General features: G+C 36.6%; 1 protein-coding gene across 10 annotated transcripts in view; it reads left to right on the forward strand.

Annotated features, from left to right (window-relative positions):
- The window catches only part of LOC101210198, a 47,664-nt gene that overhangs the window by 17,005 nt on the left and 18,630 nt on the right, over positions 1-12,029 (forward strand). For 8 of the 10 annotated variants that reach the window (XR_004214656.1, XR_004214657.1, XR_004214660.1 and 5 more), the window contains exons 15-18: positions 5-88; positions 2,411-2,554; positions 8,195-8,267; positions 9,801-9,883. Coding sequence is in view for 3 of the 10 variants with exons in the window: in XM_011650889.2 (XP_011649191.2) it covers positions 5-88; positions 2,411-2,554; positions 8,195-8,267; positions 9,801-9,883 (384 nt within the window). In the remaining 7 variants the exon portion in view is untranslated. Of the gene's footprint in view, positions 1-4; positions 89-2,410; positions 2,555-3,390; positions 3,563-8,194; positions 8,268-9,800; positions 9,884-12,029 lie in introns of those variants that run through there. The other 2 variants (XR_004214661.1, XR_004214662.1) reach the window with 2 other exon arrangements.

A 12,029-nucleotide genomic window follows, 5' to 3' on the forward strand; every position in this document is an offset into this window, starting at 1 on the left:
ATAGAGCGGAACAGACTTATGATTACACACCTCCTGAAGCCTTGCTTAATTCAAGTTGGTATCAGGAAATGTCAGGTGCTACTTTGAAGTAAGTTGTATTTTATTTAATTGCAATTACAGTTGTTTATAATCTTACTTTAACAGGACCTGTTCTCCAGGTTGCAATTGTGTCATTGAGTTCTGAAAGAAAGTTACAAGTTTTCTATTCTTTGTTCATGTATTAATCAACTGTGAACATTACTTTTGAGATTATATTCTCTTTTTGTTAATTAGAAATTAGAACTATTTTGATGTTATTCCGACTGTAGCAGAATATAGAGTTTGTAGGAACTTTGAAGCTTAGGCAAGTTTCAATCTATCGATCTGAAGTAGGTTCGTTATCTCTCCTTTATCTTTCTTCTCTCTCCTCTCTCCTCTCCTCCTCTCCTCCTCCCTTGTACCTCCACCTTTCTCCCCAACATTCCTTTCTTGCCAGCAACTTCTTCAAGCAATAGATTAGTCCAACCTTCACCTTTCTTCTTGCGATTCTCACCTCCTCAGTCAGACCAGGCGCCTTCTCCAGTACCTTCTTTGATATTCTCAGTTTCCCACATATTCAAATGGAAGTGGTAAGCAGCAAAGTGGTTAATTCCTACTATTGCTTCTGGTTTGAAAACGGGTTATTCAACATCAAGGAAGTAGATTTCGAAAAAGTTCTCCAAGCCATGAAGCCTCTGTTATGCTGGTTTATTTAGTTCAATGAACTGATTCGGGGTCCAGAGAACAGATTCTTTCATAAAAATGGCAAGGATGAGAGTGGAACTACGTGACTGAAGAAATTCCGTGCATCTTCAGGATGGGTTTTAAGGTATGTGGACTGGTTACCAATTCTACGTTCATGTTTTCTCAGGGAAGAGAAGCAGGGCTGGCAAACGTTTTTGGAAATGCTAAAATGCTTCCTTATGAAACACACTTACTTGTCTTGGGAATCTTCCTTTACCTCGGCAAGATACATAGAATCACATACCAATTTGCCAGGTCCAAGCTATGCGTAGAAGGTGAAGAACTCTGGTAAAGTGGCTTATTCTGTTTCTCGAACAGCAAAAAGAGCACGACTTCAAAGGAAAACCATGAAGTATTATCCCCTGTTTTTCGCTCTGGAAAACAAAGGGTGCAGAATTTTTGGGTCAGAAAATGCATTGATATTCTAAAGGAAGATTTTAACAATTCATGGGTCTTATCCAGTCTTTTTGTCTTTGATGAATGGAACCACATAGCAGAATTCTTGGAAAACTTCTTCCAAGTAAGAATCAAGACTTCATATGGGTGGATCCTGCTGAGGAATTTTTTAGGGCAATCCATTTAGACTAGTCTTTTAATCCCCTTGTTTTCCAAGACACTATCTTCAATGAACACTCTGCTGCAAAACACCAGTATCGTCAAAAGTAGAGGCAGATGAATCAAACCAGAATTATATACTAAGAGTACAAACAAGGAGACCAAAGGATCAATGGACGCACATAGGCATCTCCTTAGGTCCCTCGTCATATCCACAAGAATCGGATAACAAAAGCAAAAATACATGATAAAAAAGTGTTTTTTTTTTGTTTTTTATATTTCTTTTTCGGTTTCCTTGAGTTTGTGCTAAGCTATTCTGTGTAGTTTTTGGTTTGAGAGAAGCAATATGATTTTTAGGGACTCAAAGATCATGGGAACTGTGGTCTAGTGTGAGGTTTAATGTTTCTCTTTATACTTGGGTGCGGATAAACTTTTATAGTTGTCCTTTATATTATTAGATTGAATTTCCTGTTGGTTTTAGTTTGCCTCCTTTTACAGGACTTGTCTTATTGTTTGTATTCTTTCATTTTACCTCATGTTTCAAATAAGAAGGCAAATTTCAAGCCTCCTTTAAGGTCCTGAATGACTAAGACTCGATTTAGGATTGGATTGATGTAGCTATTAAAATAATTGCTACCAACTAAAAGCCTTCATAGATCGTAATGCAAATCAAATCAGTGTTTGGTAAATTTTAGTTTTAAACCTTAAAGTGGTCATAATGTTTGGTAAATTAATACTGAATTGTTGTCATGATGTTTGGCACATGAGCTCAAAATTTTTGTAGAATAAAATTTAAAATTCAAAATTAGCTGGGAAGATGCTTGTTTATTTTATTAAACACAAAAGGTGGCTGAAATTCTTTCATAATCACCTTGGACGATGCTAAAATTAATCCCAAAAAAGGCTTAAATCTTTTAGTGATTTTTCTGTGCCATCTTTTAGCAAGCAATTGGTGTCCTCATGAACCCCTGACTATCTTTTGGTTGCTCCTTTCTTTTGTTTGTGGCCAATATATGTGGATGACTTGTGTTCTTTTGTGCTTTTATTGCTCATCATGGAAAAAAGTTAATTTATCTCCGTTTCATGTTAACAGGTATGATATGTGGAGCGTTGGTGTAGTGATGTTAGAATTGATCTTAGGATCACCCAATGTTTTTCAGGTTAGTGATTTAACCCGTGTTCTTTTGGACCAGCATCTTCAAGGCTGGAATGACGGCTTAAAGCAGCTAGCATACAAGTAAGTTCATTCCATAGAAAGGTCTGTGATCATGATGTCAGTTGTTATAGTCATGCTTTATCTGAATGAAAGCTCAGTTCTTACCATAAAATAGGAAAAGAAAAGGTAGTAGTAAGAATACGGATAATAGTTAGATTTAGATTTAAACTAATTCTTTAGGGGCAGAGGTCATCGGAGGTGAATCTAGAGAATGTTTGGGGTGCAAGGTTGTGTAGTCTGCCGTTGTTAGACTGTGTACAAGATGCAATGTTACGTAGTGTTTGAGTAGTCTGTGATTCTGAAATTTTGGCTAAAATTAGAATGTTCTTTATTTATTTATTTTTGCACAATTTGAAATTTTAAAACAATTTAATGATGGAAATTTTTTAAAAATAGTAGATTTTACAAAATATTTACAACCTATAGCAAATTCTATCACTGATAGTCATTGATATGCTATAGTGATAGAAGACTAAATTTTGTTATAGCTTGTAAATATTTTAATTTATTTTGCTATTTTTAAAAATGCCCCTTTAATGATTTATCTAATTGTTTTTTTTTAAACGGAAACTAGTCTTTTTATTAATGATAATGAAACTAAAGCTCAAAATACAAGAGTATTACACTAAGAGCAAAAGAACTAAGGGAAAATACAAGCTGGAACTTAAACAAAGACTATATTCGGGCAACACAAATATGATGGAAACCTAAAAATGAACCCGAACAGAAAATAAACAAGCTAATCAAAACCACACGAAGACAATACATCGATAAAAGCTAAATACAAAGCAATACTTGAACTCTCTCTCAAAATTAGCTCACTCAAATCTAAAATCTTGCACACCCAAATCTTCAAGATGAAAGGATGAAGAGAAAGCCATGAAGATGCAAACAGCTGCCTCAAAATTATCTTGCCAATGCAAACCAATGCCCAGAGGAACTCAAAGCAGTCTTCCAATCCACAAAGTCTTGCCAGCACTGCCTTCAACGCATTACTCCAGTTCTCAGAGAGAAATCTGCTTTAGCAATGTAAGAATGTCCCCAAAACTCCTTAAAGCTTCCAACTAAAGTTCAGCCAAAGTCTTTTGATCTCTAGATGCTTTTTTATGAATTCTTTATCGAAGCTGTCTCTTCTAGATTCTTGAATTAGTACGTTGTCTGGATTAATTTCTTTAGAAAACTTTTAAGGATCAGCCACATTGATTTTTGTCTTTCTTCATTAAAAGATCCTCTTTAGCTTGCTCTGTCTTGTTCCTTTCAAGACTGAAGTTCTTAATCTCTCCTCCTTCAATGTGACTCTTCGAATCCTGTAGATATGTTCACACTACTTTCCTTGGAGTCCAAATTTGAATTCATTGTCGCTTCAATGGAGGTAAACGCCATTGATGAGGCAAAATTCTGGTGAGCACCTTGTTTCAAAGCTTCAAAGGGGTTTCTTGTACATGAAGGAATTTTTTGGATTGATCTTAGATATTCCACCCCCTCCTGAAAGAATGAATCTTCAACAACTCCATCAATCAAAGCTTGGTTTGATCTCATCAAGTCAAGTGGGTTCGAAAAGGCCTCTAATGATAAATGGCCTTTAGTCAATGGAGGAGGCTCGATCATTTCAAAATCACCAAAGTGTAAGAAAAAACTCCCCTGGTTGAAGGAGAGAATGTCGGAAAAGGAAAAGGGACCAGAGTGTGGTTGAGGACTAAAAGAAGGAAGGGAGGGAGAGGAGCGAGAAGAGAGAAAATTGACATTGCAATGTTTTCTCAAATTTCTCTCATCTTTGAAACCAATTGTGGGGCTTTTAAATAATTAAACCAATCTTATGATGACTTCAATTTTAAATAATTAAACCAATTGAATTAATTATTTAAAATTGGAGTCATCATAAGATTGGGATCATAAATATTCATTTGTGGGGCTTTTCCTTCTGGTTTCGTTGTATTTGTTCATTAAGGAAACGATGGAGGTTGCTTCTCTGCTTTCTTTATTGGAGGTGTGCTCTTTTAGGGAGGGAGAAGGTATGTTCATCTATGGAGTCCTATCCTAGGGAGGGATTTTCTTGTAAATCTTTCTTATCCTTCTCCCATTTGGAAGTTTGTGTTTGATACCATTTGGACGATTAAGATCCCTAAAAAAGTCAAGTTTTTATCTGGCAAGTCTTGCTTGGTCGTGTGAACACTTTTGATAGACTTGCGAGGAGGAAAACTTTGCTTGTGGGGCCTTTTTGCTGCATTCTTTGTTGAAGGCAGTGGAAAACCTGGATCATCTCTTTTGGGGTTGCCAATATGCGAGGTCTGTGTGGAGCTTGTTCTTGCAGCAGTTAGATGTTAGCATTGATGATCAGAGAGATGTTTGTGTGACGATCAAGGAGCTCCTCTTCCATCCGCTTTTTCAGAGAGAAATGGTGTTTTCTATAGCTTGTTGGATGTGCACGATTATGTGGAATATTTAGGGGGAGAGGAACGATAGAGTTTTTAGAGGGAAGGATAGGGGTCCTTGTGAGGTTTGGTGATGTAATATAGAACAGTTAGTAAAACAGTTTAATTGTTTAAACTGTTAACTAACAGCTGTAGATAGTTAGTAAAACAGTTTAATTGTTTAAACTGTTAACTGTTTCATAAAAACAGTTATATCAACTACTTGTAACTACTTACACCTTCTTAATAATACCCCTTCTCTTAGCCATTAGAGGCAGAGAATTCATTTTGAGAAATAATTCTACTTTGATTTACATCAAATGGTATCAGAGCAGCCCCGATCCTCGGACGGATGGCTGGCCGAAGAAGAATCCCCGCCGCAGGGGACAACCACGAGCAAGAAGAGGTGGAGGAGATCGCTGCCCTCTCTCCAAGGACATCTTTGGGAGATCTACATAGAAAGATCGATAGAGTGATGGATAACTTTGAACTACTGAATAGGAGGATGGATGAACTACCGGCACCACCACGGCTAGAAGCAAATGCAGCAAACGGCCACAATTTTGACGACAGAAGAGGCTGGCGAGCAAGAGGAAATCAGAAGAACTTCAATAATCAGCGTGACGTCCGTGGTACTGGAATTCATAGTGCTGAACGAAATCATCGTGAAAGAAGATTTGGGGCTCAAGAAAGAAGGAGACCAGTCCAAGATTATCAAGAACCTCTTCCAAGGAACCAAGATTACAGCCAAGAACTTCAAGATTGGAGTTCTACTGATGATGAATCGCAAGAAAGGACACTAAATGATCATAACAGAAGGTTTTGGCCACATGCTGATAGTAGAAAAAAAAACCCAGCAGTTGGTATAAACAAGAAAATCAATTGTACTTCCATAAACAATGCTGGAATGCTGATTCAAGTGATTCGGAAGAAGAATTTCAACATTCAAATTTTGGCCATGTCCGATTTTCTCAAAGAACCTATCATCACCCAAATTGGAAAAATGATTTTAGCGACTTCGATAATGTTTCTAAAACACTTTGGGACAAAATAAGAAAGGGGCAATATCAAAAAATGGCCCAATGATCCAATCAAACTAATTTTCCAAGAAATCATCCTTCATTGGAGAAAAAGACTCAACATGTAGATCAACCATCAATCTATTTGCAAGAGTCCAAGAACAGATTGGTTTCATATACAAAAGAGAAGACAAAGAAATCACGGTTGGAAAATTTTCAAATAGAAAATCATGAAGATAAAATTGAAGAACAAGAATTTGAAAATGTTAACTTGGAAGTGGTCACAAGTGAAGAAAAATCCAACAAAGAAGATGAAAAAGAAGTATCAAACACCGAGCAAAAGATCAACGACACATTGGTTGAGGTGGAAATGAATCTTCAAACCATCAAAGAACTTGAAGCGAATAATAAAGAAAATGTGATTCTGGAAGGATTTTCTTCAAAAGTTTATTCTTTTGAAATTGATTCTTTGAAGACGGCTTTAAATGAGATTGAAGGGAACGTCTTTTTTGGGTTTATGGCCGATGGAGAGATTCATCTTTTAGTGGCCATATTTGATTTTTTGTCTCGATTTTATCCTTTCGATCACAATATTTTTGTCCAAAATGTAGGAGGTTGGTTTTGTCATACTCCACTGCACCGGATGGATTTCAACTTGCATGACAAACTCGGGACGAGTTTGATGCTAGGGGGTGGAATGATGTAATATAGAATAGTTAGTAAAACAGTTTAATTGTTTAAACTGTTAACTAACAGCTGTAGATAGTTAGTAAAACAGTTTAATTATTTAAACTGTTAACTGTTTCATAAAAACAGTTATATCAACTACTTGTAACTACTTACACATTCTTAATAAATACCCCTTCTCTTAGCCATTAGAGGCAGAGAATTTCATTTTGAGAAATAATTCTACTTTGATTTACATCATTTGGTCTTTGATGAGATTTCATGTGTTCTTTTGGGTTTCGGTTGTGAAGCTTTTTTGTAACTATTCGCTAGGAAACATTAACCTTAGTTGGATCCTCTTCCTTTAGTGGGACTCCTTTTGTTGGGTTTGTTCTTTTGTATGTCCTTGTATTCTTTCATTTTTCTCAATTAAAGTTGTTGATTCTATAAAAAGAAAGTTGAAAGTAGAAATATTGGAACTGGAAACTTCACATGGGGACCATCACCTTCTTGTTTTACAATTCTTGGTTATCTAACAAAGAATGCTGTGAGATCATTCGACAAACTTTCTCGGAGGATTCCTCTAGTGGTTAGGCTGGTTTTGTTATTCACTCTAAGATCTGGAACCTCAAGCCAGTGGTTAAGAATTGGCTTCACAGCCAAGAATCTCAGCAGAAATCAGGGGAGCAGAATCTTTTAGTTGAAATTGAAACATTGGTAATAAAGTTGAAGTGGATGTTCTTTCTTCTCAAGAGTTATAAGCTTTTTATTTGGCCTAAGGTGAATTTATGGATCTTTATTTTATTGAAGAGCGAAACTTAACAACAAAAATGCAAGCTTCAGTGGCTAAAAAAAGGGGATCTGAGTTCCAGTTTTACCTTTCCTTTCTCTTACAATTTTTGGTGCAAGCGTCTTAATTTCTTTTGATTTTCTTGGGTTTTTGATTCAAGTGTCAAAACAATGTGCTTCAGCTGCTAGAGGGTCCTCTTTTAGTGAGACCACTCCTTATTTAGATTCCTCCCGTAAAAGATATGCTATCGGGATTATGATGGAAAGGAACCTAAGAAATTTTGAAGAAAAGTGGTGTTCCTGTTCAGATATTTTTGCCTCAGCTTGTCTCAACGCCTTGTTTTGCTGCTCTCTTTCTTTATTTTTATTGGATACTCTTCTCAGGTTGTCAGTCTCAGTTGTCCAGCCTTTTCAGTTTTCCCTTATTAGTTCAACTTTTGTTCTTTTTATCTCTATGTATTTTCTGTTTTTGGAGTTTTTCTACTTATATTTTGATTGTTGAATGGTTCCTTATTTACTTTTTTCTCGTTTGTGGAGTTCTGGATCTATTGAGCATTAGTCTCTCTTTTCCATGTCATCCATGAAAAGTGGTCGTGTTAAAAAGAAAAAAAGAAAGTGAAAATGATCTGTAGTAGGTGGGGGAATGGAAAATAGAAAAGGTCTAATTTAATTTTCTCAACAACTAGTTTATTTACCAGCTTTCTAATAAGAAATCAAAGACCAAAATGCATTTAAAGATATATCAAATTGTTTGTTTATGTAGATTTTTGTTGCAGGCTTAGGTCGTTCATGGAGTTGTGCATTTTAATTCCTGGGAGCTCCTCAAGAAGTTATCAAAAAAATGGTCATGTTAGTTATTTGACTTTACCTCTGTAAATTTCTATTGTATATCATGTGTTCCTTTTTCTCTTTCCCAACTTTTGCATAGTTTTTAGATAACTTTGTTGTCTGATGCAATCTAGTATTGTGGTTAGTTTTTGAAATAGGAACCAGCCTCTTTATTAATATAATAAAATAGACTAATGTTCAAAGTACAAGAGATTGATAATGTGGTTAGTTGGTTTAGGATTTAATATTACTTGCACTGTGAATGTGATTATGGTTTGCTCAATTACTTAGACAATGTAGGGTTCAACAACTAATTTAGTTCACAATGACCAACTGAAACTATTGAGATTCTCTAAGCAATTAACAACTTTATAGCTGGCTAATTACATTTAACTAATTAACCATGTAATTACATGGTTAATTAGTTACAAGGGTATGGACATGACCCTAACTTGTTATAATATTCCGTTGTTAACTTGTTATAAGGGTATGGACATGACCCTAACTCAGTCACATAATTAGAACTTAAATTCAATATTCACGATAGCACAATTGTCATCGCATATAAACGAACAAGAACATGTGGGAAAGGACTAACAGGAGATATTCCTGTTTGTTTGTTTATTTTTGCAAGTCTAAGCAAAATTTCATTTGAAAATGGCATTTCAGCAAATGACAAACCATAGGAATGCTTGAATTCGCATCAAACATATCTAATCAGTGTGATAAAACAGAAACAGACTTGAGTAGTTGAGATAATAGTTGGAGTTTGTTGGAGGGATTGATAATGGAATGGTTAGTACTTGTGAATGTAAGAAAAGAGGGGCAATGTATGAGATAAGCTATTCTGCTTGGCATCTGGAACAGAAATATAGCATTCTATTTCTCAATGAGTGGCTTTGGAGGTTTGGGGAAAATGCAATTTTTTTATGGTGGGGAGGGTTGTTTAGTAGTTGTGGACTCGATGACTTTGGGAGGTTCTCGATGGTTGCTGTTACATAAGTCTTGAAGCAGTGAGCTTTCTTTCTCAAGTGTCGTTCTTTTTACCTCATTTCTCTGCCTTTACATTTTCAGTTATTTTTAACCAGTAACTTATTTTCTTACATTTTTCTTTTAATATGGGAGTTTGTACGGAAGAGAAGAGACTAAAAAATCAATAATATTCTTCAAATGTAGTCGCTTTGCAATCTATTTGCATGAGGAATATGTTATTCACAGGCTTAAATAATAGATATCGTCCTTTTGATTTCTTTATTGTTTGTTTGTTTTGGGTGAGTTACAGTTGAGACATTTAAAACCAATGTATATACATGCACTCATACAGTCATACTTATGTTTTCTCTCTTAATTTGCTCCTTAGACAAATGGTTCATACCCAATGCAAATAGTTTGATATGTACTGACATTGATAAGATATCTATGCATCGATATCAATGTCACTTGCATATGTGCACATTTGAATTGTTACTCATTTTTCTTTGATGTACACAATGTTTCCGTATGTGGTTCGACATTTGGTTGACAATAATGGGATTGTCATCTATTATGATCCAGCAAGGAGATTCCCCAGCATCCTGGCAATGCTCTGAAGAAGTTTTTGCCCGCCAGATAAAGAGTAGAGACCCTCTTAAACTAGGGTCAGTCTATTATTATTATTATTACTATTTTATTTTATTTTATTCATTTTGCTTTTCTGAATGGTATTCTGATATAATGCAGTCTTTTACAAATCACTTGAAACGTGTCTAATACCAATGTGCATCTTATTGTCTATATTTCCAAAAGTCGCCTATATTTTATTATTTGTGTTCTTTGACAATTTGAAACTTTAACTTAGTACTTGTTAGGAGACGTCCTTTATATTTTGGGGAATTATCACCCTCCTTAGAAGGTAGGTAATGAGTGACAAAGGCTGTCAGTTTTAGGTAAGTCCTCTCCTCTGTCCCATCCCCTTCTAGCTACCTGTTTTGGTGAAAAGACTGTCTCATCAGCTCTCCGCCTGAGGTGCAATCGCAATAGAAGTTGAAAGCTCCAAAGTTCTTTTGTCACATTATTGTATTTGGTCAGAAGATGATAGCTTTCCTGTTGAAGATGTGGAAGCTCAAAGAATTTTGCTAGTATCAGAAGCACAGTTGAGCTGGTTCCTAGAAGCAGTATGGGAATTATCAAGAGGTCTGGAAGATCAATTCTTTCAGAAACACGGGGAGATAAACCAAGGAAGATGAAGCTGTCGAAGTTCAGGACAAAAGGTGGATAGGTGCTATGTTGTGACTTTTGGCCAATGTCAGAGCTTCCCTCCGACATTTGGGTGTGCTCGGAGGAAGTCAAATAGGAGTGGATGGCCTTTTAAAAATTGCTAGAAAGTTTCCCTCCGAAAGGAGAATATATAAAATAGCACTCGTGTAAAAATGCCATGACTCAACATCCAACACAGGCTAAGAGTGCAAGCTACACAGTTAAGGTAAAATCAGAGGGTAACACAGCCTATGACAAAAAGAAAGAAAAACAGAGTGATAATAAAGTCGACTTTCAAACTTCCACCAAAGACGGAGGAGAAAGTTCTCAGGCTTCCTCTGCTTTGAAGAGAACAAAACAGAGCCAATGGGCGATAGAAAAGTAAGGAAGTTACTTGAGCAAAGTTTGAACATCTTTGGATTGTCACAAGGCTCTTTGCCTTTGATGATTAGAGAGAAATCTGAAAAAGGCTAGAAATCTATGTCCAAACAAGAATTATCATCAACCCACTGTTCGACGAAAGCGCTCCTGTCAGTCCAGGACAAGGCTCGATTGAAGACTTCATCAATGAACTAGGAAGATGGCAGGAGATGGCGCCGTTCCACCTTTAGTTCAAAGAATGGGGTAGACGTAAACACAACCGGCCATTGGCAATGGAAGGTTTGGAGAATGGTTGAGAATAAGAAACCTCTCTTTGGACTACTGGTCCAGAAAAACCTTCGAAGCCATTGGAGAGTACTTGGGGGTTGGAAAATGTTGCCACAAAAATGCTTAATCTGACAAATTGTAGTGAAGCGAGAATCCAAGCTAAACAGAATCTGTGGATTTTTGCGTACAACTATTGAAAATACAGATTTTAATAGAAGTAATATTATTAAAATTATCTTGTTATCAGAGCTCTAGGGTTTTATCTTATTAAAATTTAGCCGCCACTGCCGCCTCTAGCCTTGTCAATCTCTGCCTCTGTCAAAAGGAAGGTTTTTGATGGAGGCAGACCCACTTTGAAATCTGACCTCTCATTAGCCATTGCCAAATACGTGCCACCATCAAAATCTTTGTCAAGTCCCAGATTCTGTTCACTCCTCATTTGAGATCCAATTTGCGACAAGATTTACACCACCACATTGCTGCTTTCGCCACAACCCTCTATTGCTCCAGATCAGTCGCAGTCTCCCTTAGTCCTCGAGCTGCTGTCGTGAATCCGCATTCTGCCCAGATCAACCACGTCTCAGCCTTCCCAACGTCTCTCCGACTTAGACCACACCACCTCCTCCAATCTGCTTTGCTGCCACAGATTCAATTCATTGAGCTCGCCCAGATCCAGATTTGATTCACAGCCCACCTACTGCTTTGGACCGTTGTCCAGATCTGTCTATGGTTGTTTGCAAATCTTTGTTCCGGGGTCTCAATTTTTTCATGATTCTAGCTATATTTAATGTTTTATTCAAGCTCGATTCAGTTCTCTCAGTCAAGTTTGGTTCAATGCAGTTAGAATTGTTTAGTTTACTTCAGCCAAACTCGTTTCAATTTGGTTCGATTTAATCAGAT

Source organism: Cucumis sativus, chromosome 2 (assembly GCF_000004075.3).
Source record: "Cucumis sativus cultivar 9930 chromosome 2, Cucumber_9930_V3, whole genome shotgun sequence".
NCBI lineage: Eukaryota > Viridiplantae > Streptophyta > Magnoliopsida > Cucurbitales > Cucurbitaceae > Cucumis > Cucumis sativus.